This window comes from Hylobates moloch, unplaced genomic scaffold, assembly GCF_009828535.3.
Source record: "Hylobates moloch isolate HMO894 unplaced genomic scaffold, HMol_V3 SCAFFOLD_13, whole genome shotgun sequence".
Lineage (NCBI taxonomy): Eukaryota > Metazoa > Chordata > Mammalia > Primates > Hylobatidae > Hylobates > Hylobates moloch.
In genome coordinates, this window is record NW_026652288.1 from 893,295 (window position 1) to 920,735 (window position 27,441).

Consider the following 27,441-nt stretch of genomic DNA (forward strand, 5'->3'; position numbering starts at 1 on the left):
CTTCTAAAGTCTGTTTTTGGTCTGAGAGTTGGTTGGCCAAGAGTATGTAATATATGACTGTTTATCGAGGTGTTCACTGGTGAGTTGTGTGCGTGTGTGTGTGTGCTGTAGCTCAATGTAAAATATGCCTAAAAGTAACAGTCTCTGACCTGTCCATGTGGGGAGCCAGGGAACTTGGCTGTCATCTGCAATAATCTACTTGACCCAGCTGTTTATTTACCGCTAGATTAAGGTCAGCCTTGCTTTGTATATGTCTCACCAGTTAACATGAACAAACAAGAAATGATGGCGATGAGGCCATTTTTAGTTAGCACTTACTTTAATAAGAATTAATGGATACTCGGACAAAAGTATAGATATGTTTCTCAATATTTAATAAGCACCTAATTCATGTGGAATATTATACAATGTGCCTAAAATAGTCTCCCAGCATTTTAAAGTGTAAAGATTAATTTATTATAGCAGACATCCAGGATCAAAGGCCCCACGGGAAGCGATGGATCCTGAGGGACAGGTGCTCCCCAGGAAGACCAGGAAAGGTGATCAGAAAGGGATGTGCGAAGGTGGAGGCGGAGCTGCCTGCCCTCCCCATGCAGGGGACCTGCTTTCTCCGGCTTCTTCCCCTCTCCAGCTCCACACAGTCACCTCCACCTTCACCTCTGTCCTCCTGCAAAGTCAAGAGTATCTTGTTCATCGCCATCAGGCAGAATATCAGCTACAAGTAGATAAACCTCACATTCTGATTCAAGAAACACTGATTAGGATGAGAATGACCCCTAGACAGGGATGCCTGCTTTTTGAAAGAATGACTTCTAAAGTAGCAAATTCTGGTCTGATAGATTTGACTCAAAAATATGCAGAACTGTGTTATACCATCTCTGTTCCCTACCCCTTCTCCTACACACCCTTCCTTGCCTAAGAAAGCAGCGATGACACTCACATTTGAAAGATTATTAAAACAGCTTAGTGATGACTTATTTTTTTTTTATTATTGTACTTTAAGTTTTAGGGTACATGTGCACAATGTGCAGGTTTGTTACATATGTATCCATGTGCCATGTTGGTGTGCTGCACCCATTAACTCATCATTTAGCATTAGGTGATGACTTATTTTTTAAAAAAATATGTTTGTTTTGTTCTGTATTCTATCTTCAGTTAGCTGCTTGAGACCATGGAGGTATTATGAGTCATATAAATTAATATGCATTGTTTTCTTTTTTTTTTTTTCAGATAGGGTCTCACTGTGTTGCCCAGGCTGGAGTGCAGTGGTGTGATCTCAGCTCACTGCAACCTCTGCCTCCTGGGTTCAGGAGATTCTCCTGCCGCAGCCTCCCGAGTAGCTGGAGCTACAGGTGTGTGCCACCATGCCCGGCTAATTTTTGTAATTTTGGTAGAGACAAGACTTCACCATGTTGGCCAGGCTGATCTCGAACTCCTGACCTCAAGTGATCCTCCTACGTCAGTCTTCCAAAGTCCTGTGATTATAGCCGCGAGCCACTGCGCCCAGCCAATATGCACTATTTTCTTAAGAAAAAGTCTATAAAGGTGTACATGACATTTCTCTTTTGCAAATAGGTATATGTAAAGTATGTTTTTAAAAGATGTTGCATGACAGGGAAGAACTACTGAATTTGAGACGGTTGGTTGTTAATACTTTGCCATGATTGAGTTCTCAGCAAGTGGAGTGTCATGGAACAATGGAAGGGGACCATGTTCTCCCAAAGCTCCCCTGTCAATCAGAAGCACACAGGTGGTCCTAGAGAAGGGTGGATGCTGAGTGCGGAGGGTGCCTGGGCTGCTCCAGCCTCACCCCATCAGGAGCTTTAAGTGCTCCATCCAAAGGGTCTTCGAAAGAATAACCAGTAAGAATCCTGCAGACAATAACTCCAAAATTTCAGGAGCACTGTTCTTTCCCTGACAAATTGCTTTTCATGTTTCGTCGAATTAGAAGTAGCTCCTGTTACCAAGGGAATTTGGGGTTTGGCCTTGGTCTCAGCAAGCCTGCTGACTGTACTGAGGTGCCTGAGGAGGTGGTGCAGTTGCCGCGTGTCCTGGGTCCAGGGTAGAGCCCTGCTGAGCATCAGCCTTGAAACTCACGGAGGCAGGCCCGCTCCCCTCGCTGCGGAGCCTCCTGGACAGCTCTCTCCCTCCCCAGGTGGAACGCATTCGAGGTGCTCGCCCTGGACGGAGTCAGCTCTGGGATCCTCCGGTTTTACACGGCCCAGGATGGCACCGACTGGCTGCGGGCAGTCTCAGCCAACATCAGGGAGCTGACACTTCAGAACGTGAGTACACGGTGTTTCTGAGTCTCTGCTGATGCTCATTCTGCATGAAAAATAATGGAGACATCGTATTTCTGATGATTTATGGTTAACCCTAAACAGAAAATCATGTACTTGTTTCAATGTGTCAAACCTATGACTGAAAACATTAAAAATCAAGCCATCAGAATGTTTCTGAATCAAAGAGTACGGCTATGTCTGACAGCTGGGAATTTCTCACCTGGTTTTGTCTTCCTCCTCCCTCTGTCTGCCTCTGTCTCTCTCCCTCCCTTCCTCTCGCTTTCTCTCCACACACATACACAGAAATAGTTATATGTCATAATTTTACATTTTACCCAAATGCATTGCTACAGCGTGACATTTTGAGTTGGGGAAACCTAATTTGGTTAAAAGTATAATTCTCCCAAACATTATGAAGATTTAGAAAAAGGCGTGATTGAGCAAAAACATTACTTCTCAAACTTGTACTGCAGTCCCCCAGGAACGAAAAAGTGTTCTGTCCCCTTAAGTGATGTGTTTGATACTAAAAGTCAACAGGACATTTTAAAAATTAAAGAAATGAAAAGAGATGGGGTGGGAGCGAAGACTCGATGACATGGGCATTGCCTGGAGTGGTGGGTGCCTGGACTCGGACATGGAGCCGTGGCCGCAGCCCTGGCGACTGTGGCAGGACTGGCCCTGCCTGGAGGCAGCCCTGGACCAGCCTTGCTGCCCTTGCTGCCTCTCAGCTGAGTTACCCTGTACTTGCACTTCGATCCCCGCTCTGTTCCATCGTAGCCTGGAGGCTGCAGAGGCTGGGTCCAGCTTGCAGACTGGCCAGGTGCAGCCCACCCTGCAGCCCTGCAGAGGCACCAGCCCTGCCCCTGCCCTGCCCTGCCTACCACCTCACGTCTCCCTTGCAACCTCCCTTCTTCCTGTGGCTGCAAAACAGAAGTTAACCTAACACTGGGGGAAGCAGCAATGTGTGACATTTCTCCTGTGAAGACCTCAGGGGCTTCCTTCCTGCAACCATAGAAGGAAGTACCAGGACCTTCCTAACATGGTAGTTTTCAAACGCAACACTTTAAATTCCAAAGTTATCTCAACAAATAGAAAGGGAAGAAAGGATGGTGCTCGACTCATATTTGCAGAAATGTTTGTGACGAGGAGCGCCCTTCAGTTCTGTGTCGTTTCACATATCACCCCTCATAGGCAGGGCAGAGAAGTCAGATACCCCAATATTTCAGAACAGAAATGTGGACTCTGAGCCTCCTGCTGGCTGTGTGGCTGTGGCTGTGGGAGCATTATGATTCTGCACCTCCACTTCCTCGGTGAAATTTTGGAAAACAACATCTACCTCCATAGGTCACTGGGAGAACTAAATAAAAGAAAGAATATCAACTGTGATAACCATAATTACCATCACAGTAATACTGACTCTCACAAGGTTATGTAGAGCAGAAATCATTTCCTCAGTTTTCTCAGATATTGGAATTTAAGCACCTGCTCTCGAAGTGTACCTTCACTTACATAAATTCTGATATTTGAAAAAGAGGAATTGAAGTCTGCTAGTAAAGTTTTTTTCTACTGCTGCCATGTTTGTATTGACTGGCTAGGTCTTCAGATAGGAAATATGTCATTAAAGAGGCCTGTTTCCCAGGACAGAGTGTGGCTGATGACTTCCAGCTGTCACTCAGGTGAGCCATCCTGGTGTTGGTGGCTGTGGCCCTGACTCGTCTGCCTTCTCTCCACAGATGAAGATGATGAACAAATGCTGCTCTCCTTCCGACCAGGTAGGGTTGGTATTTTCTGCTTCATGATGTAACACATCTTGAAAAGCAGTCTCTGGTTTTTTGAAATTTGATTTGGAAATGTTGATAGGAAAACATTAGCACATTTCAGACTGCATTTGGTGGTCTCTGGCCTGCCTGTTAATTCTATAAAACTGCTCTTTCTGTGGGAATAGCATAGGTCATTCTGATCTCCTGTGTGTAGATTATTTCTCTATTGGCAGTTATGTTTTGTAAGCAATCGTGATTTAAATGATGATTTAGATATGATTGTTTAAACTGAGAAGGGCTTTGAGATGACACACCTGTGTAATTTGAAATTTTAAGCATTATATTATTTTTTTAAATAAAATCCTTACTAGGAAAGCTTCGTTCTCAGGAGGGCTTTGGTCCAATGGGTGTTATTGCCAGTGGGTAGGGTCCTGTCATCCCCAAATCCAGGCAGTTTGTTCCCTTAACATTGTCCTGGATTCAGGATTGCTACCTTTGTAGCCACCCTCAGGCCTGATTTTCTGCTCACTTCCCAGGTCTATGAGTACTTAGGAAAACTCTATTGTAATCAAGCTGTTTCAATATCAGGCAAATCAGTTTTTAAGCCACTGTATTATTATTCTGTTTCCTTTATAATAAACTTATGGTTTAACTTGTCATGTAAGGGAGTATGTTGCTTATAATTCATTCATTTTCTGGTTCTATCTCTTATGGGCTTAGGGAAGTATGCATCATAGCTTCAAGTTAAGAAAACGGATTAAAACATGTTCAGTTTGCTTTAAATAGTGCACAAAAGCCTTTAAATAGTGCTTAGCAAGAATATTTGAATTCACGATGGAGGACTTTAGAAGAGCAGGTCCCCTGCCTATCAAATATTTACTGAAACAATGGGAAAATAGGGCTGTGTTTTAAATTAAACCTCTATAGTCAAGATTTCTACATTAGAAAAGAAACACTAAGAATAAATAGTTCTTCTAAATCTAACTTTTATCTCTTTTAATATTATTCTCAATTTACCATCAACTTTTTGTTTACATAGCTATTTTATGATTAATATTTCTATAAATTCTTCAAATTAATATAGGATTCATTTCATATTCTTGTACATAAAATATCATTTCCCTACTACGTGTTTTTGAAACAGAAGTTCTGAAACTTTTCCACAAAGTACATATCTCTCTATGGTTCACACAGGAAACAGCCTTTATCAAGGCTGGTGGGACAGTGGGCCAAAGTTTTGCCATGATCTCTGAATAATTTACCATTTTGAAATTGCATCTTATTCACACACTCAAAATTAGCAAAATGTTTCCTGAGCTCCTCTTTATGGCAAACCTGAGACTCTTCCGAGATCTTAGGAGAAGTGCAGCTTCTGGTATCTCTCAGTGTTGGCTGCTTCTTCCCTGTGTCTCAGCTTGTTCGTCTTGAGGACAGCCGTCCTCTCCCGACCCTCAGAGGAGTTGTCACCTTGCAGAGAGATCCTTGATGCTGAACGGTGATGCCCACACGTGGAGAGCTGCGTGGCAATGGGCAGCATTTAGGGACTTGGCCTTTACGTGTTTCAGAGAACATGCTGACTTTCGTAGCTATACTGGAATTACTCCTTGTTGGAAAGAGCACTGCTCCGGAGAGGAAAGCATTTTCTTTATTATTATTATTATTATATTTTAAGTTTTAAGGTACATGTGCACAACATGCAGGCTAGTTACATATGTATTCATGTGCCATGTTGGTGCACTGCACCCAGTAACTCGTCATTTAACATTAGGTATATCTCCAAATGCTATCCCTCCCCCCTCCCCCCACCCCTTAATCCTCCTTATCATCGACTCACGAGAGAATGATGAAATAATGGTTCAGAGAAATGTAAAAACCTGTAGCAAGCACAGTTCCCGGTATGGAGCACGTTGAAGGAGCATCTTCCAGAGACCTCAGAGGCAGTGGGCGGCCTTGTTTTTGCTTCATCTCGGTGAAATGCTACCACATATTAAACCTTGTGTATTTCACATCGATCTTGATGGCCTTGTTTGACAAAGCAAAATCCAGAGGCAAACCCTGGACCTGATAACCCTGACCAAACCCTTCTCTGATGTGTAATTTTAACAAATTCACTCCTGAGGCTTCATTTCTTTATCTGTAATATAAGAAAGTTGTACTGGGTAATTTAAGGTCCTTTTTACAACCTTAAAAGTTCTATAAAACTTTGAATTTACTTAGCGGCTTGGAGTAGTTTATTTGGAAATTAATCTTAGAGCTGAGCTTCGTTACGTAGGGTGATGAAGAACTAGCCCTGCTATATCCGGATGCGCTTTTGGTGGAGGATGGTCTCACGTTTTCTCCAAAAGTGATGTGCTTTGTACAAATGTTAGGAGTTTAAGACATTAGGCCCTTTAAAACAGAAAGAAAATTTTTTCTCACTCTGAACAATTAATTCTTGATTTTGGTATTTAATAAATAATTGTGAGATAAATGTTAATGTGAAAAATGCAAATTTTATGTGAAAAAAATTTATGTGGAAAGATAAAGGTGTTTAACAACTACTGAAATTGGCAAACAAAAACACATGAAAAACAGAATTAGGAGAATACTACAAAAAGCATAATGTATGCATTTTTAGACTCTCATATCTGGTATATAAAATAACCAAATAATTTATCATACAAACTAGAGCACTTTTGTCTGGGACACAGACTAACCTGAAAACATTACCAAGATAACTGCAAACAAACATATGCTCACTCCACCAAATAGCAAGCAGCCCTATTTCTTTCCAAATTAAACTTATTTTTGAATAACCTGAATTTTAATTTAGGTAGATATTGATGCCTTAATCGCTAAATTTCCCTGACCCCCTGCAGAAAACCCTAAATAACACAGGTAATTCTGGCTTTTTCTATCTAAAGGAAAATACCAGCTGCGTGTTAGCATCTGGTGGACACTTAACTAATTATCTTGACTGATCAGGTGAAAAGAAGAGGACTCTCTTATAGAAATGGTATCAGAAAAGATAAATAAAAATATATTTCTTTATTATAATGGTTATGACATCTTAATTTTATTAAGGTACTACAGTCAGGGAGATGTTTCTAAAAGTATAATGCACACTTCTTGGAATGTGTAATTAGAAAATTCATAATGTAGAAGATAAAATTAGCTTTGCTTAAAATTATTTATGAACTGCATATACCTAAGAAAGATTCAGAAAGCATCCGATGTTTCCAACAATAGCAAAGCTATAACGTATTTCTTTGCTAAATCTAGCATAATTCAATTACTTGTGTGATTTAATTAAGCTCACATGCAACTAACAGGTATTTCAGATTACTGGCAGTCTATTATTGCCATCTTGGGCCAACAGTAGCTCTTTATTCACTCCTTAATACATAACTCTCCTTGAGCTTCGTGCCAAACACTGTGTCAATCCTATATAGAAAAGAAGAAGAGCCCAACACTGTCCCAGCCCAGGGGGAAGAAAGAGCAGCCCTGGGGAAGGGAGGTGGGTGTACAGCTCAGGGGGCCTCCCAGGTCTGGGTGCTCGGATTCCAGCTGGTACCTGCAGCTCCTCAGAAACAGAGTAACTCTACTCAATCAGAATTAGACGGTAATTCCACCCCTTGATCAAGTTCTCCTCCAGAAAGAAGGCTTGCTGCTGCCATGCTAGAAAAAGAATCCCAAGTTCTCTATTTTAGCCAAGATTCAGGAATGCATACTTTCAACTTGCTACTCACCCTTCATCTACCTGTAAGTCACTCTCTCCCCCATCTCTCCTCTGTGTTTAGATATTCCTGAGTGTTACATCCCCGTCTTAGATGAAGTTTCTGCACATCAGTTTCCTATTCATAGTTCATTCCTTGTGAAATCTAAATTGCAGTGCATGATTAAGTGTTTCGTGAACAGAAAGAGTAAGATCAGGGAAACTCGACAGTATGTGAACACATGATTTAAAAAATGGGGGAGCCAAGGCAGGCAGATCACGAGGCCAGGAGTTCAAGACCAGACTGGCCAACATGGTGAAACCCCGTCTCTACTAAAAATACAAAAATTAGCCAGGCGTGGTGGCACACGCCCGTAGTCCCAGCTACCTGGGAGGCTGAGGCAGGAGAATTGCTTCAACCCTGGAGGCGGAGGTTGCAGTGAGCCAAGAGCGTGCCACTGCACTCCAGCCTGGGTGACAGAGCAAGACTCTGGCCTGGGGCCGGGGTGGTGGTGGTGGGGGGCTGGGGAAATGAAGGAAGTAAAACCAGCAGAGTTTGCCCTACAGGCAAAAGAAAAACATCACTTTAAATCTCTCTACCCCGTACGAATCTGATTAGGCTTTGACCCTCAGAATTTCTCATCAGAACTAGTATTTGTTTTATGAATTTTAAAGAATCTCAGACCACATTGCCAGGGACCTGCAGAAGGGGATGTGTTTGCTATTCCCTCGTTTTTTGTTTCATTCTTTTTTCTGGATGTGATTATTCTCTACTCCTCCCTTTTACCAACTTTGTGATTTGACGAGGATATTGGTGTGATTCCTCATAAAAAATATGGGGTCAAACCACTCTTTTTGTGCTTGTTGCTGATTCTTAAAAGTTTGCAGGCTGGGTGCAGTGGCTCACGCCTGTAATCCCAGCACTTTGGGAGGCCAAGGCTGGCGGATCACGAGGTCAGGAGATTGAGACCATCCTGGCTAACACGGTGAAACCCCGTCTCTACTAAAAATACAAAAAATTAACAGGCCATGGTGGCGGGCGCCTGCAGTCCCAGCTACTCGGGAGGCTGAGGCAGGAGAATGGCGTGAACCTGGGAGGCGTAGCTTGCAGTGAGCCAAGATTGCACCACTGCACTCCAGCCTGGGCGACAGAGCGAGACTCCGTCTCAAAAAAAAAAAAAAAGTTTGCAATAATTTAGGACTCAGGCAATTTCCTACATTTTCTAGAAATTCTGGTTCCACACTTTGATGCTAATCAGTAAAAGAAAGGTCTTCCACTCAGCCATCCTGACAAATACAATAAGCTTGTTTTGCCTGCTGCAGTTATCCAGCGGCCAGCTGCTCCGAAGATTTGGATTTGAAGATATGGTCATCATTGCTTGTGAAACCTTGCCTAATAAGGCCTCCTCAAGAGCTTTAGCAAGGCACTCAAGTGTGCGTAAGATGACCTGGGCAGCCTGCTCAGGGCCATGTGCCTGCTCTTCCTGGAATATGAACTCTTTTCTTGCCGAACAGACTGCCTGCATAATATTCTTTTCATGACTGTGTGGAAGCCACTGTGTTTGCAATTAATTGTTTTTAGTAACTATGCTTCAAATGCATCCTGTCTTAAACTGTACAAATCACTGCACTCCTGCAGTAGTGAGTTGGAATTAATCATGCATCAAATTCATGTTAATTATGGAAACATCAAGCATCTGCTAAATTTGCTAGAAAAAGATGCATTTTTAAATGGAGGTTTTTATGATTTACAGAGTATAAATGCTAGTGTTATAACCAACAAAAATATAAGTATGTGACCCAACCAGACGAAAAAGGAAAAAATCTATTAGGTATTTTAAAATAATCTGTGTATTTGGTTTCAAATTCAGACACTAGAGGAGTAAATTACACATGAGTGGCTTTTCCAGGTATGAATGTCCCCGGCCTTTGCCCCCAGCTAGTGCCTTACGAGGGCTTCCTAGGGTACACTGTGAAATTCCCATAATTCTCACGTGAGTTCTATAATTCTACCCATTTCATGATAGAAAAAGAGAGCCTTGGCAATGTTAAATGTGCTTTGCTGGGGAGGGTCTCTGGGGAAATAAAGTCGTCTTGTGTTACTATAACATCAACACCATATACCACGTCGGTGTGGTTCCCCAGCCTCCGTGGGACGTAAGTATAACCCACTAGAAACTTGGAAGTTCGTGATCCAGTGAAATATTTGGGTTACTTTGAAAAGCCTTGTAAATCCAGAACAGTCAAGAAAGACAAAATTAAAACGTTTAATGCATTAGGGGATTCGTATCCAACATGGAAAACCATGATGATGTTAGCTGTTCCGCTACGCGCCCCCGCCCTGCAAAACAGTGCTCCTAATTTTCTTTCCCATTGCTAGAATTACCGTTTGTAGAAATCTAATTCTGTCGTCTAGCATCTCGACTTCCCAGGAAGTCTCTCATCCAGCTTAAGGGTGAAGACCGTCAGCGGTTTATCAAGTTAATAACAGAAACAGGATGCGCCCTCCCTGGAGCCGGCGCTGGCTGCGAGGGGACTTGCCCAGGCGGCCCCAGCAGAGGGCTCTTCGTGGGTGCGTGGGGCTTGTACACTTGAGGGGTGTCCAGGTCCCAGCTGGTTCTCAACTTTTAATAGCTCATCCGTCAGTGCCATTTGGTAAAGTGGTTGGGATCTCTGTGATAACTTATTTTTATTTTTTTAAAGTTTTAACTGCTAAGCATATGTTAATAGGTTTTCCTTGAAATAGCAGAATGAGAAAATGAAAGAATTATAATGAAATTACTCCTAGTACTTGCTACCAAATATGTGTCCCATTAAAATTTGAGATAACATGGATTTTTCTTTAATATTAGATTGAATTCATGCACTGAATTCTTAAATTGGATTACTATTTAAATGTTTTTGAATCATATTCTGATTTTTATAGGTTGGATTTTATATCATACGTCTCAAAATATTCACTGCTCATTGTAAGAATCTAATATTTTGCATTATTTCATTGTTGTTAAGAAGTTGAACCATAAAGAGAAACAATTATTTTTCCACATATGCCAACTTCTGTGTTCACTATAGAAATGAAAAATATCATTAGCTGTTTTTACTACCTCATAGAAAAATCTGAAATACTAACTTCTAATAGAATATAATTCAATACAGTCTTTTTAAAAGATAAACCAACAACTCTAAGGCAGCTGAGAAGTCCATTGGCCAAAACTGAAAGTGCTCATATATAAAACCTGGTTCAATGCAAAACTGAATTTTTAATTCAAGATGTGATTCATTCCTATTGTGTGAACTTGACTTGGAAACTTGGACATCTCCACGTTTCTCCCGTCTCCTGATTCTGGGTGTGTTGACCTGGTGGGAGCACGGTTTGCTCATGTGCTTAACTCTGCTCCTGTGACAGTATGCCCTCATTAAGGCTTGATTTGTAATTTTCAAAGGTTTCCCTCTGCAGGTTGTGCATATGGGGTGGGTAAATGAGAAACTCCAAGGAGCTGACTCCTCTCAAACCTTCAGACCCAAGTTCCTAGCACTGAAGGGCCCGTCCTTCTACGTTTTCAACACTCCTCCGGTAAGGATGCTTTTGACACTCCACAGGGAGGGGCTGCTGGGAGGGCTGTTCCTGTAGGAGGGGGGAAGCTACATCTGGTGTTTGGAGGAGGACAAAGACAGAGTGCTTGGTCCTGCCGTTTGCTGTTTCTACATGGTTGGAAAGAATTCTGCTTGTAGATTACTTATTTCTTGCTCCAAATTTATAAATTAACCCATTTCTTTCTTTAGTTCAAATAGCCATTAAGATATTGTAGAGTTTATTCCTTCCTCAAATTCCAGCTGGTTTGGAGGTGGGATGCAGACGCTCTGTGTCTTAGAGGATCAATTATGTAGTTGAAGAAGCCAAGAAACATACAAAATACAACCCTCTTTTTAGACGTTTCTAATTTCTAAATTTTAAAAGCTTTCTTCCCTGATGTCTCTCAAGTTTTATTTAAAAAATTAGCAGCCTGCTTTAGTGGGGTCCATGATATAAATTTATGGCTGAATGCTATAGTTCTGCAATTTCATTTTCCAATGCCCACCGGTACCGTTCTCCCCAAACTGACTGAATGTAATGTGTAATGTCTAGAAGTTTATCGATTTAAACAGCTTTACTTTTGAGAGTCTGACCATCAGAATTACAAGCAAACTAAAAACCTGAGAGCTTCAGGTACCTACACATTTTGGATGCATGTCACGTGCAGTGTTGATGGGACTTTCTTCCATTAAAAGGAAATGAAAAGATAAAACCAAGTTTCACCTCCAGACATCAAGACAGTAATACCCTGCCTGTCTTCTCGTTGATAAGGATGGCTCTTTAAGCAAGCGTTTTACTCGAGAATAATTTTAGATCTATGGAAAAGCTGCACATTCAGTGCAGGGAGCCCCGTCTGCCTCCACTCAGCTCCTCTGATGCACACGACTTATGTGGCCATGGAGCATCTGGCAAACCACCATTTGACAATGATGCAGCATTACTAACCGCACTTCGCCCTCCAGTCAAACTTCAGTTTTTCTACTAACGCACTTTTTCTGCCTCAGAGATAACATAGGATATCACATTGTCTTTAGTTGCAAGGTTTTAAAATAAACCAGCACTTTGTGCTTACTGCATCTAAATATTTGCATGAATAATGATTGAATTCCCCTCAAAACAAACATAACCATGTTCTTTAACATTTACTGCTAATTTGCTCCATATTTTCAAATTCAAGTCCCAGAGGTGAACATCTGATTGGCTGGGCTGATTTTGTTTTTGAGCAGAACTAAGATATTCATGCCAGCTCATCTCAGAGGTATCGAAAGACTCGGAGGAGGTGACTGGCACCACATGTACCCAACCTGGACCACATACCACTGATACTAGAGACGCATGAAGGGGCTGAGGTGTCGGAGGCCTTCCATGGACCCATATCACTCCACATGTTGCCTGTGCGGCCTGTTTACCAGTTGGCCTTTTATGAAGCTCAGGGATTCTTCAAACCCTAATAGGCAAACCCTAATTCAATAACCATTGAATAGCAAGAGTTTAAAACAGACAGGTTTCTTTGCCGTGCGTCTTCACGGAAGTTATGTCCTGCCTTGGGATGCTCCAAGGTGCTGGTAGCATCCAACTCATCTCAGCAAGGCCCGGCTGGTAAACTGATTGCAGCGTCACAAAATGTCCCTGGAATTGCTAACGTGCATAAACTCCTTTGTAGCTTATAGTGTACTTTTGTCCATTATATAATTTGATTCTTGAGACAACTGAAGGCCCCTCATTTTAGTGATGAGTGCCAAGAGCGCACAATATCAGAGCTGCATCTTGATACATCGTAACTGTTTTATCATGGAGACCTATTGCAATATAAATCGATAACTAAAAATAGGTATTTTCATCTTAGCAACACATTGAACAGCCACATTCACTTGCTTTTGTTTTCTCATTTGAGTCTTGCTTTTACCGATGAAGGTCATGTGCAAATAAAATAGTAAACAAATATACTTGACCGAGGATTGTTTTGGATAATTTATTTAAAATCCTCTGTTAATAGACTGTGGGTTGTATTAACTACATTTAATGCCAGAATATTCTTACAATGTACTGAAAATCCAGAGTGCAGGGAGTATACTCTCTCTTCTTCTTCCCCAGTGGGAACCACCAGCTCTCTCATTCTAGTGGGAACAGTGGCTGGAGAGGCCAGGACAGATGTCATTGGCAGATCTCATCTTGAACAAGGCTGACTCGAGCTAGAAACCCAGTTTCCCAGAGTCTCTGTTCTCATGTGGCTCTGTGAGCATTGCAGGTTGTCTCTGAGGTCATTGACATTTGTTAAATGACGGAACCTCCCTTGCAGACCAAGAGCCTGTGGGCGATTGACAACATCTAGACCCACATCTAGACCCCGATCCACATCTAGACCCAGATCCACACACTCGCTGCCCCGCGATCACCTGCAGCTCCATCTTCCAGAATTCAGAAGTCATGCATTAAAGCATTTGGCCTGTCATTGTTCTTCTTGATACTTGCTCTCATAATTTGTTTTAAACTGGCTGACTTAGCCTGAAAAAAGTAATAAATACAAATAAGCAACTTCCCTTTAGTATTCATTTGTATTCTGCTTAGTTGTAAATTATGAGACCCTGACTATGTTTGATTTTGAAATAATTCTTTTAAAGAAATCCTAATGTATCTAAATTTTAAGTTGTGCTTCTTTTTCTTCATATCTGCTGTGGTTAGAGAGTCCATTTCTTATTTTAAATGCAATTTTGTTTTGTTAAAATATAGGCGAGTCTTCCCTCAGGGCCCTGTGGTCGCTGCCACTCACACTGGCCGGGCAGCGCAGCATTTGCAAGGGACAGAGAATCATTTCCTGGGGGTCTGAAACCAGGATATGGTTGTGGGAAGTGAGGGCTGAGGAGGGCGCATGGCACTAGGGTCAGGACCAGGAACCTCCCCAAAGCCACAGGAGCAGCTGTGTGTGCCGGGAAACCAAAGTCACATTTCCAGGTGTCCAGGAAGGAACTGGAAATCGCAAACCCCTCATTCACGTAGAGGAGGTGCCCACACCTTAGCCTGCTGGGTTGGCGCTTCCCTTCCCCAGGGTTGCCAGCCTCCTGCCCCTTCCTCTGGCCCACAGAGTCCGTGCTCTGTCTCTGCCACTTGGCTTTGCCGTGGTTTGTTAGGGTTTCTTTCGTGGTCATTTAAACTATTTGAAAACAATAAAAAACTAGTAGACAAACCCTGTATGTTTCCTCTGGCAACATCTGCTTGTCCATTCCAGATGCTGCAGCTCCTCCCTCCATATCTCTCCCTGTCTCTGACTCTCCCTGTCTCTCTGTCTCTGTCTCTCTGTCTCTGTTTATATCTCTTTCTATCCCTCTTTCTCCACCTGTCACTGTCTTTGTCTCTCTCTGTCTCACTCTCTCTGTGTCTCTCCCTCTGTCTGACTCGTCTCTCTATCTCTGTCTTTCTCTCATCTCCTTCTCTGCCCACTCTTTGCTCCTCTCGAGGTCTCTCTCTTTCTCCATCTGTCTCTGTCTTTGGCTCTGTCTGTCGGTCTCTCCCTCTCTTTGTCTTTCTCTCTGTCTCTCCTTCTCTGCCCTCTCTCTGCTCTTCTCGAGGTCTCTTCCTTTACTTACTTTCCAGTCCCTCAGAGACAGTTTCATCTTTGGTGTGGGAAACCGTGCCTTATCTTGTATTCATGGCCCCTTTCTTGTCTTTTCCTATAAAAGTTATCTATCGTATCTTTCTCCTTCTGCATATACTCCGGAACATTCCTAGAACATGATTGTTTTCATTAACTTCTTATTTCTGGTAATTTCTGCAGAAGATGACTTGGCACCATCTCCGTTCTCTCTTCAGAGCCGTCAGCAGGGCTTCTTTCCGTCATCGTGGTTCTGACGGCCTCGCTATTCCTTGTAAAGCGTCAGCAAGGACCCGAATGAGCCGAGAGAGTAATTCTCAAGATTTAGTAAAGCGTGAAGTTGAATTAGCCCCGGATAGATTTACCATTAGGCTGCAATTTAAGGAAGCTGGATGTTACTCTAAACCGTATGCATCCATCCAAAATGGTCATTGACAGTTTAGCTGCCCAGATCTCTGAAATATAAAAATTTTGTTATCTTCAAGTAAGCATAGTTTCATAATTTAAATTTTTAAGTATAAATATATAACTGTTAATTATGCCAGTATAGACTGCACAGTCTGTGAAGCTTTTGAGTCTAGTAGTGCTTAGGAAGCTCACATAGACACACACACATGCACACACCCCACACACCACACAGATCACACACTACACACACACCACTCATGCACACACCACACGCACACCACATGCACATACCACACACATGCACATACCACACACAAAACATGCACACACCGCACATACCACACACATAACATGCACACACCACACACCACACAAATAGACACACACACCTCCCACAGGCACACACCACACACACCACACACACACGTGCACACCACTCATGCACACACCACACACGCACACACCACATGCACACCACATGTGCACACACCACACCACACGCACACCACATACACACACCACACACACACCACACAAACCCCACACACACCACACAATCACATGCAAACACCATACACACCACACACACAACACAAATAGACACACACACCCCACAGGCACACACCACACACACACAACACACGCACACCACTCATGCACACACCACACACGCACCACACGTGCACACCACTCAGGCACACACCACACGCACACATCTGCACACCACTCAGGCACACACCACACACACACCCCATGCACACACACCCAGACCATGGCGTGTGGATGTGAGAGGAGGGACTCCAGCCAGCAGCGATGCTCCCATTTGCTGAGATGGGAACTGTGGGATGTACTCATTGGTGAGTGCCGGATCTTTTTAAGTTTGAAATGTTTAAAGATTTCCAAAGAGAGGTTTTTGAGTAGAGTTAGATCCACCAGGCTTGAGTTCAGAGACAAGAACTGGGTAGCCATAGAAACTTTGGAGGCGCCCAGTACGCAGAGAGCTCCTGATGCTGTGAGGCCGCAGGAACCTTGAGTTCATCTAACTGGATCCTTGATGATCCACGATAAAGAAGCCACTCATTTATTCTGGATCTGGATAATTTGTACTTTTTCAATGGTAATTAATACCAGTAATGCACTGGAGAGATAAAAATATGCAGGTTGTTATGAATATTCCATCCAAAAGTTAGATTGATTTGACTCGTTTTATCTGTATACTTCCCGATGACTTCATGTAGTTTATAAATTTCTAGTGGCCTCCAACTCTCATTACTTAACGTCACCTGTAAAATGAGAATAGAGGGCTGTAAATGCCTACCTGAGAGGGTTGTAGGGAGATTAAGAAAGGATGATTAGTACATTATAAATATCATACAATGGATGACTAGTGTGGAAGTTTTCTCTCTTGATGAAACACTGGAAACGCAATTTGGTTTCCACGGACCTGGGAACTGCCCGTGCTGGGCTCCTGCTGCCTGCACCATGTCCAGCATTGCCTCTGACATAGAGAAGATGCTGCCTGGTTACTGGTTGAATAATCTATAAAATCAGTACTGGGGCCTATTAATGCTTGGCGGTGGGCTGAGTGTTTTGCAGAGGTCATCAAGTCCTCTCTAATGAGAATATCATCAAGGAGAAATCAACCCCTCATATTTGCACTCCAGCCTGGAGAACAAAAGCGAAACTCCATTTCAAAGAAAAAAAAAAGCTGTAAAAGCATTTGAATTTAACAGACAAAATTATGTATTAATATTCACCAACTTCTCATTGCAAAATCAATACACACAATATGGTGAATAAATTTACATCTAAATATTTATAATATATTAATATTTTTTCTGGCCTGACATTTTATGTCCTGGCACTGGTGGCAGTTTGCCAGTAGCAGTCTTACTTTGCCCAAATCTAAAACAACCTTATGTTAAGGTTTTAACATCGATATTTTAAATGTATTTTATCCTGACATAAACATGAGGTTTTTGGATCAGAGACAGGTTGTTAATTACTCACAGAACGTCTCAATGTCGGTTCCCCATCCCTGCCCCAGAGTTCAGCGCGGGCAGAGGTGTCAGCCACGGGAGAAGCACGCGGGGCCATGACTCTCAGAGCTCATATAGGATGCTCAGCACCCACCCACCCTCCTCCCCACAGAAGGAGAGGCTCCCCCTTACTAACGCCAATCAGACGTCTCTCAGGAGAGAAGGCCAAGGTCTCTCTTCCATCACACTTTGGAATATAAACCAAAGGCTTTGGGGGCCATTCGTGTGAAATGTCCCTGAATGAGTCACTATTGCCAACTCCCATAGCTGGGTCACTGCACCATCGTCCTTCATTCCAGTGCCAGTGAGTGTTGGTCAGAAAGCCCTCACTATGCAATAATGTAGAAATATTCACAGAGCCTCGATTCTCAGCAGTCTACGTCAGCAAATTTTAGTGAATTTTACAATGACCCAAAGATTATCATGACAACTTAGGAAAAACTAAAAGACAAAGTCCTTCTTTAAACGATGGCTTTCGAGCTCGTTCAAGATGAGGAAGAGGAAGAATATTGAAGGAGAAGAGAGAAAAGAAGGTGTATTAGTCCACATTCACATTGCTCTAAAGAAGTGCCTGACACTGGGTAGTTTATACAGAAAAGAGGTTTAGTTGGCCCACAGTTCCACAGGCTGTACAGGAAGCATGTCTGGGGAGGCCTCAGGAAACTTACAATGTGGCAGAAGGCAAAGGGGAAGTAGGCACGTCTTACATGGCTAGAGAAGGAGGAAGAGAGGGAGCGGGAGGAGATGTCACACTTTTAAACAATCAGATCTCATGAGAACTGTATCACGAGAACAGAACCATGGCCAGAGAAGGAGGAATAGAGGAAGGGAGAAGATGCCGCACACTTGTAAACAGTCAGATCTCATGAGAACACTATTACGAGAACAGCACCAAAGGGCAAATCCACCCCCATGATCCAGTCAGCTCCCACCAGGCTCCACCTCCAACAGTGAGGATTATAATTTGACATGAGATTTGGGCGGAGTCACAGACCCCAACCATATCAGAAGGGAAATGGGATAGAAGAGTGGAAAGGAGGAATTGGAGTGGAAAAAGCAGGTCTGTGTTTCAGAGTTCAGTTGTTCCGTGAGGAGGGCCCAGCCCACCCTGGTGGGTCCCTAATCTCTGTCTTTCCCATGCATCAGGAGATGCTGGAAGAGCTGAGATTAAAGCCGGGATTCTCAACTCCTTCTCACACACTCTACTCTCCTTTGTTAGCCAGAGTATTTATTTCTGATTTGTACATTGGAATCTGAAAGATGTTTCAGTTATTCCTGTTTTCAAACATCATTAAAATGTGTTAAAAGAAGTTATAAAGTCAATTTTACAGAATTGTATGGCATTAATATATCAATGATACAGCAACTGCCGATGCATATGCAAGAATTATTAGCAATTTTAAGACTATCAATTACATAAGTATATTCTATCATTAAAAATATTACTTGGAAAAAATAATTCAAATAAAGATTTGTAGATGGAGCAAACTATATTGTTCTGGGGCCACATATTCATTGTTCTATGATAACAGTCAAAGGTACCAAGATATGGCATCTTGCAATCTACAATTTCGGCTCCATTTCAAGCCAAATGTGGCCAGATACTTAGAAAATTGTCAATTGCCATTATCTGGAAAACCGTAGTGATGATATATAGTTACAAAACCACACATCTCGTCTACTGTCTGTTACGTCTCTTTTGTTCCGTGAGAGTCTGGAGAAAATCCAGGAATCTGCGTACCTCGTGTTTCCTTGCCCTGGTGTTAAGTCACTGCTCTGAGTAAGAAGCATGATCGTAGAGCCAGTGGATCTCTCTCCCGACATGCAAAATCATTCCCCAGAGAAGATCGGCTGATAAAGTGCCTCAGAGAGGCTCATGCTGCATGGGCCCCTCTTAGCAGAGGGTTTCCCCTTTTCTCACATATGAGGTGTGGTCCTGGAAAATCATGTAAAATAAGCCACGGTGACTGCGTTGGGGAGCCCTGGATTTCAGGAAGCCGTGGCGTGGAGCCAGTCGTTTACCAAGTCAGGAATTTGTCTGATGAGCAGTGATTGAACACGCCTCTGCTTTGCATCGTTTGTCCAATGAGCGGTGATTGAACATGCCTCTGCAGTAAGGAATTCGTGTGTAATTCACAGCGGCTGCTTCCATCCCACCCTCGGCCTTCCTTTCCTGTTAAAAGCTGTCAGGCTTCTTATCCTCAGGTTGTTTTCCCACAAGACCACCACATCAGACTCCCCTCATAAAACATCAAGAACACCAATGTACCCACGAATCACCTGCGAATACTTCTTAAAAACACAGGCTGTGATATGGCAGGTCTGGTGCGGACCTGAGACTTGACATCACCAACAGGGACCCAGAGATGCCGAGGCTGTTGCTGTCCATGCTGCACTTTGGGAGTCATGATGGATACATCAACAGTAAATTGCTTAACAATAAAAAGTCAGGATCTCTGAGCCTCACTCCAAACTTGCTAAATCTGAACCGCTCGGATGGGGTGCAGGAATCTGCATCAGCAGGTGATGCCTGGCCACACTCAGGCATGGCACAAACACACTAGGAGTGCCCTGCTTCAGAACAGTACTCCAGGCTTTCAGCATTGTCACTGCATCGTGGGCTGTGCACACCTAGAATTTTGAGCTTTACATTAGTCTTCTAATTATATGTGTGTGTGTGTGTGTGTGTGTGTGTATACACAAAGCTGTATATATATATACACACAAAGCTGTGTGTGTATATATATATATATATAACTACATGTATTAATACACATATGTATGTATAGCCACCCATTGCTTAAGGACAGCTATATATTCTGGAAAATGCACAGCGAGGCAATTTTGTCATTGTGCAAACATCATAGGGTGTACTTACAGAAACCTAGATGACCCGTATATTTTTATTTATGTATATTTTCATATAGAAAACCAAATGTTCCAGCACCATTACTGATTATGAGTTCCTTCCTCTAGTTGATCTGCAAGGCCAGTATCAACTTCCATCGACCGGGTTTCTGTATATGCTCCATTAGAACCTATGGGGCCACCGTGGTCTGTGCAATCCATTGTTAACTGAAGTGTCACGATGTGGTGCATGACTGTATAGACACATGCACACACATTTGTGTATGCATACAGAGAGGGTTTTGACTAGCTTTCCTAACATTAAGCTCAATTTAGCCAAGTTTTTTCACTTTTGTTGCAGCAACCTACCTCCTATCTGAACTACAAGCTACGCAGAACCTAACCAATGCACGAAATGCTCTTCTTGGATACCTTGGACGTGGTTTTATCTTAAACAATCCCCTTCTGTTACATGGTCATGTTCAGCATTGAATTGTTGTAGCCTAGATATTGTCTAGAGCTACAACTAGTGAAATAAAAAGTGAGAAGATCCCTAACGGACATGATGAATTTTTTGGTGATAATTTTTTTCTGGCAGAAACTCAGAGGAACCTGATGCCTGCAGTTTCACTAAATTAGAGAAGTGTTCACATCACATCCACGTAGGGAGAGGAAGGATGTCTGTGAAAGGCTAGAGCCAGGCTGAGGGTGTAGACAGGATCACTCACGTGAAGTCACCTGAGCTGCGTGTCAGCAGCGGGGAGCCGATGGCAGGGCAGCTGGGACTTGGAAGAAGGGAGGGAGACCTGCCAGGGCTGTCAGGAAAGGCCTCAGGGCTGGGTCTGAGCTGAGTCCTTAAGAAGCCATGAGGTTCAGGTAAGCAAGGAAAGAACAATGATAGAAAGATCTGCTTCTTTTTTTTTTAATTAATAGACTGGTTTTTTGGATGATTTTAGATTTACAGAAAACCGAGTGGAAGGTGAAGAGTAGCCTGTGCCCCTCACCGCCCCCACCTCCCCTGTTCCTAACACTTGCGTCCTCTGGTGCATTGTCACAGCCAGGAGCTAGTGTGGATACTGCCACACTCATAACATCCACGTGGCTCAAGGGGACTTCCCACAGCTCTCAGGGTGGCAGCATTTTCTTCAAGTCCACAATAGAAATGGTTCCATCTGAAGCCCGACCACCTTCTTACCTGTGTCTCCGATCGAGGCACATTCCCTTCCCTGAATCAATCATGGTGGTAGAGATGGTGAGAATTCTGGCCTGAATTGTGTGTGGACTGCGCCTTGCCTCCCTGGGCTGGGGGCAAGGTCATAGCTCTGGGATCGGAGAAGGGATCCCCAGGGGGAGACACGGCCACTGGCAGGAGGAGTAAAAGAGTAGGAGGAAGGCAGGACTACGGCAAAACCAGCAGATGCCACAGGGACGAACAGAAAGGGGCTTAATAAACAGATGATGGATACTTCGGAAGGAGGGAGAGACTAGACCTGCTTCTGCGAACAACAAAGAGCACAGCCTCCTCCAAGCTTTGTCTTAGAACAGGACCCAAATCCCTGCTGTTTTGTCACATATTGATAACAGCTAGTATGGAAAATGCATTCAATGTGACATAACATAATACAGTGACCAGATATATTAATCACAGCATGAAGACAACTGTGAAAACCTAAAAGCAATCTACAATGTCCATCACAAAGATAAAGCTTAAGAAAACCATAACTCCACAAGGAATTTCTAGGCCGTAGTTACGGTTGTATTTCTGAATAACATTTAATGACATGGGAAAATGCTGATATTACAAGCTATATTTTGAAAAGTATAAAACCATGAATATGCATAAAGTATATTTACAGCAACAAGTAGACTTGGGAAGATGTCTCTGAATAGGGTGTTTAGTGGGTCTTTTTCCCTTTGTATTTACAGCCTCCAAAAATAAGCAGCATTGTCCTGAGAAAGTTAAAGATGGCGGATCCATAATTCAGTATTTTCTAGTAATAGAACCAGCACCTGAGCTCGGACATCAGGCAGTAGCACAACACACTGGCCAGGGTGGGAACGGGAGGAGTGGGAAGGGAGGGGCAGGTGCAGTGTTGAGGAATCAGTGGGCACTGCTGTGGAATTCAGGGTGATGTTTTATTTCAGGCATCCATCAGCATGGCTCTCCAGCTCTCAAGAGAAGGGGTGCTGGAGTTCTGGCTTTTAAACTCTGAAATAAGCACCTGAGACTCTCTCTAGCAAATTCGAAATGTAACTCTTATGGCCTGAATACCAGATCCAAAAGCAACCTTAAAGTTCGTATCGTAATTGGCCATTCTCACTTTCAAATTGTTCCCTTTACTTACTGTTTTATTGCCGAAATCACAATGAGCTGACTCTACGGCAATTAAATATTAAATGGCAAACTATTTGTGTAATTTTTCACATTTCAGTTGTGATGACTTCAAAAATGTCTTGAGAATTTTGTTTGGTGCAAGGATTACCAGAAAGTCACCAATTAATTAAAGCCAAGATAATTTCAGTGTTTCAAAGACATAATTCAGTGAACTTTGGATTATTTTTACTGGCTGAAGGAAAAAGTACAGGGTCAACAATGAAAAACATCAAATTTGTTACATTGTTGAATATTTTAGATTTTTCTGCATGAAATATTTTAACTTAGAGATTAAATATCTGAGCTTGAATTGTAAACCATAGAACATTATTCAAAAGTGAGATTAGTTTGGTCATTATTATTGTTAAAATAGTTGTGAACTACAACAGGTCAGACCAACGAAAAGTGTATTCGGTTAAATTGGTTAGCAGATTTTTCATTCATTTCTGAAATAGAACTAAGTTTACTTCTAAAAAGCAGAAGACCGTCTACACAATATTTTCTGTCCATTTTTGTACTCCAGTAAATATATAAACTCATTCACTTTCACATGCATTAAATGTTTCTTAAAATTAATCCCTAATTTAATCTAAAAGGAAACCAAAATGGTTTTCTAAAATTACGCCCAATCGCGTGTGATAGACAAGATATCATAGATATCAATCTTATTATCTAAGATAAAGGAGATAGACATTTTCCTATCAATAATGGATCTATTATATTTGCTCCAAACTGACAGAGATGAGGATGTGTCGACTCATCAAAACTCACAGCAGTACGTAAAGTTTAGTGTTACCAATTTATACTAATAGGGGCTGAGGATTTAACTGAGGTGGACACACATGCAGTCACACTATTGTAAATTTTTAAATTTTTCAACTGAAAGTAGCTGCTGCTTTTCATGGAACGTTCTCTGTTTCTTGCAGGTGAGCACATTCGATTGGGTGCGAGCAGAAAGGACCTATCACCTCTGTGAGGTGCTGTTTAAAGTTCACAAGGTAGGTATCTTTTGCACTTTAGATGCTTTCATACAAATAAGATGCCCTTTGGGCTTGCGGAATGAGAGGATTGTTTGTTCTGCATGGGCCATTGAAATAGTAAAATCTGAAACAGTAAAATAATGTGATGATCTGGGCCCATCCTCCTGCCCTACCTGGTACGTGGGTTCTAGCTGTCACCCTGTTGCTCATCAAGGCAGGATGAATGGATGACGGGGTGTGTCTGTGTGTATGTGGTATGCGGTGTTTGTGTGTGTTTTAGGGGAGAGATGTGTTTTAGGACGTCTGCTTACAATAATTTATTCCAAGAACTTTAGATTTTGTTACTGCTGCTGCTGTTATTGAAATTGTTTTCAACAAATCAGATACAAATTTGCCCCAGGGTCTGGCCAGTTTGCTGCTCATGGTTCCTAGGGTAGGTAAGGACTGAGCCTTCCTCCAGGGGACACACCTTACTGGTGGTGTGCCTGGAGCCTGGAGGTGCAGCAGGGCCCTAGCCTGGGCCCCCCCCCCACCTGACCGCAGAGGTGTCTCCACAGCAAGGCGACGATGCACTCACCGTGGGCAGGTGCCACCGTGTCCTAGTATGTGACTCAGTGCATCATGTAAACAAACCACCTGTGTCTTTTTCATGTAGGAGTACACAAAACAAAGACAAATAGGTATATTAAGTGAAAGTTTTAAAATACGTACCTTTTAGTCTGAGAATTTGACCGAAAAGAGTTATCCGTCTAAAGTTAGAAGTTTTGAATAAAGATTTGTCTTTCAAAGTTTGGTTTGTTTTCTTAAATTGAAAATATCCTCAAAAATAATATTCTCTATCTGTATTTGCTTTATTTTAAATTTAAATCTGGAATTTCAGACTGCCTTTAATGGAAACATGTACAAGGGAAATACATTTCCATAATAATATTATCAAACGATAAATACATTTCTTTCCCATTTTTGAGAAATTTATTTGGGCAACATTTTTCTGCATTGTTCCTATTTTTGTTGAATATGGTAATGAAGGAGATGAAGGAAAGGGCTGGATGTATTTAAATTAAGACTCCTAATTACAGGTTGTAATAAACAATCATTGATCAGAAAGTGAACATTTCTGTGCTAGGCATATTCATTAAAAAACGGAAGAAAATAGAATAAAATATTAACTGTGGTTTTCTCTTAGTGATGGCTTTTCTAGCTATTGTTGTTTTCATTTTAAAAATTACTCTGTTTTCTAAATTATCTGTGACAGGAATGCATTATTTTGAAAATGGTAAAAAGGAAGCCTTATGTTAACGTGAGCCTCTTGGTTGTAGATGATATGCAGGTCATTTCGTTCATCACAGTTCCACAGAGGAATTGGTAGAGTTCTTGGCCTTTTTGTTTCCTTTGCATGGGCTCCTCGTCAACACATTTTCGCTTCTCCCCCCTCTTATTTCAGAGGATTCTCCTTCCGTGCACCTGAGATGTTCTTTAGGTACCAGGGTGTCTTTGAGAGATTATTGTATCTTACATATGTGGTTCCTTAGTAATCTATAGAGCCATCTCATTTTCCCAGGAAGATTATAAAAAAAATTTTAGTAAATTTTATATGAAGTATTTATGAAATCATGAAATTAGCCAGTAGAATGGCTGTGGCAAAGGTATTAAACTAAAAATGGGGTAAATAATAATAATAAATCTATAGCATTCAATATTTTTTAAAAAGAGATTATATGAGTTGAATGTCCTATTTGGAAGTCTTAAAATAATGATCTTACAAAATCCTATTGACTGCTTTTACACACGTTTAATGCTGATGTTTATCGTTTAGCATACATAGATTTAAAAGTAAATGCATTCAATTCATTTTCAGAAATGTAAATAAATATGTGAGTATCATAAGAACTAGTACTTTTTCATATAGATTCTTTAAATATCCATAATTAACATTTCAAAGTGTACTCATTAATATTTAGACCAGAAATCAAATTCTGAAGTTGTGATTTTTTCTCTGATACCTTCTCTGCTCTAAAAATTACTCTTCCCAACTCTTAAAATTATGTGTTCTATATTTCAACACTCATCACGAAATAGATGAGAAAATTGCATCAATCAGCCTTGATTGCAGTCGTGAGCGAAATGATAAACAGCTTTCGTGCAGCATGGCAGAAAAGCACTCTGGACGCTATGGAGTGTCCTGTGTGAAATCCATGGGTCTGTCCTCTCAACCTAAAGATACCCCATTAAATTTTCAGGAAAAGTCAATATTCTCATATGTTTGGCAGAAGATCTTAGTAATGATAGCTGTCTTTATTGAGTACTTCCCTAGTAACCTTGCTAAGCACTTTGCTATGTCCTTGAGTTAATTCTCTCCCCACCTAAGGAGAACTCTGTTTTGTAGCTAAGAACTCAGAAGCAGGAAGTGGACTTTCCAGAAGCCAAGCAGAGGCAGGGATGGGGCCCAGACTCATGTGGCTGCAAAGCTCATCCCGAATCCTGCTCTATTCCACGCGCTAGAAACAGTGGTGTTCTGGGAGCCTGTTGCGAGTGGCCATTAAGAGTTCCAGAATGTGTTCTCCAGCGATCTTCAGGGCAGTCCTGTTGGGATAATATCAACACTGAGAGGAAGAATTCCTAAATGATTTTCCTAAAGCCGTGTCAGGACAAAATTGCACCAGAGTTAAAGGCGAAGAAGGCAAGAAGACCTTATTCACGTCTATTATGATAGGAGAGAGAGATTAAACCCAACTCCACTGAAACAAAGGATGAGAGGGTTTCTACAAGTTGGGCTGGAAAGGAGATTGGGGCCATCATTGTCTGTTGATTGGCTTCCTACAGAGAAACAGAGAGCTTCCCCTATCTTCATGATAGGAGGTGGTTGCACAGCTTAGAGCCAGGCACCTACAAGGCTGGGCTCCATCCTTCCACAGGGACAGGAGATGACACCATCTTCCCAGTGATCACATTTTGAAGGGACAGCTCCCAGCTCCTTGAGAAAGACAGTCCTGAGTTGTACAGCTAGCAAGAGACTTCTAGAAAGATTTAGGTATCAAATGGCAGAGAAAGAACATACAATAATACATTTTCTAAAGCAAATGCTCTAAAGATAGGGAGTTCCAGGTCCCAGAGGTGGGAAGAAGCCGGGTCAAGTCTTAGTCCAGATGAGGAAACCCGAAGGCTCACTCCAGACAAGATAACCGGAAGGCTCAGTCCAGATGAGGTAACCGGAAGGCTCAGTCCAGACGAGGTAACCAGAAGGCTCAGTCCGCTCAGTCCAGACGAGGTAACCAGAAGGCTCAGTCCAGACGTAACCGAAAGGCTCAGTCCAGATGAGGAAACCTGAAGGCTCAGTCCAGACGAGGAAACCCAATGGCCTGGCCAGCCGCTGACTGACTATTGATGGCAAGCTGCTGACCTTGAACTTCAGTGCTCAGGGTTTCCAGTCGTATCAACACACTGCGATCCACAAGGGCTGAGTGATTGTTTTTAAAGGAGCTACTGGAACTGTCTGGGGAAATGAGCTATATATGAATAATTAATTTTCCTTATGTAGAACTTACAACACATTCTTTGTGAGGCTAAACAGTGGAAAAACAATCCCGTGGTTGATCAAGCAGTCTTACTCCTCAGAATTGAATCTAAAGAAGAGTCCATTATAACACTGAGTTCAGAGGAATCAAAGAGCCATATGTATGAGAATGTTTAAGGATATTCCTTAAATTAATGATATTTGAAGAATAATCAAAAGACCATTGAAAAATATTTTAAAATCTTACAACATATTTTAAGTAATTGCATTATAAATTTATACAATTATATGTACAAATTCACATTTCATGAAAGAGAATATTAATAATTATTGTCCTAGTATTAAGGTCATATTAATAATTATTGACATATTTTTAAAAA

The 27,441-nt window shown here is 42.0% G+C and overlaps 1 protein-coding gene across 7 annotated transcripts in view; it reads left to right on the forward strand.

Moving 5' to 3' along the window:
* The window catches only part of SNTG2 (syntrophin gamma 2), a 383,441-nt gene that overhangs the window by 261,145 nt on the left and 94,855 nt on the right, over nt 1–27,441 (forward strand). For 6 of the 7 annotated variants that reach the window (XM_032172122.2, XM_032172124.2, XM_058426467.1 and 3 more), the window contains exons 10-13: nt 2,156–2,285; nt 4,016–4,054; nt 11,194–11,310; nt 23,494–23,565. In XM_032172122.2, coding sequence (XP_032028013.1) covers nt 2,156–2,285; nt 4,016–4,054; nt 11,194–11,310; nt 23,494–23,565 — 358 coding nt within the window. The remainder of the gene's footprint in view (nt 1–2,155; nt 2,286–4,015; nt 4,055–11,193; nt 11,311–23,493; nt 23,566–27,441) is intronic. The other variant, XM_058426468.1, reaches the window with a different exon arrangement.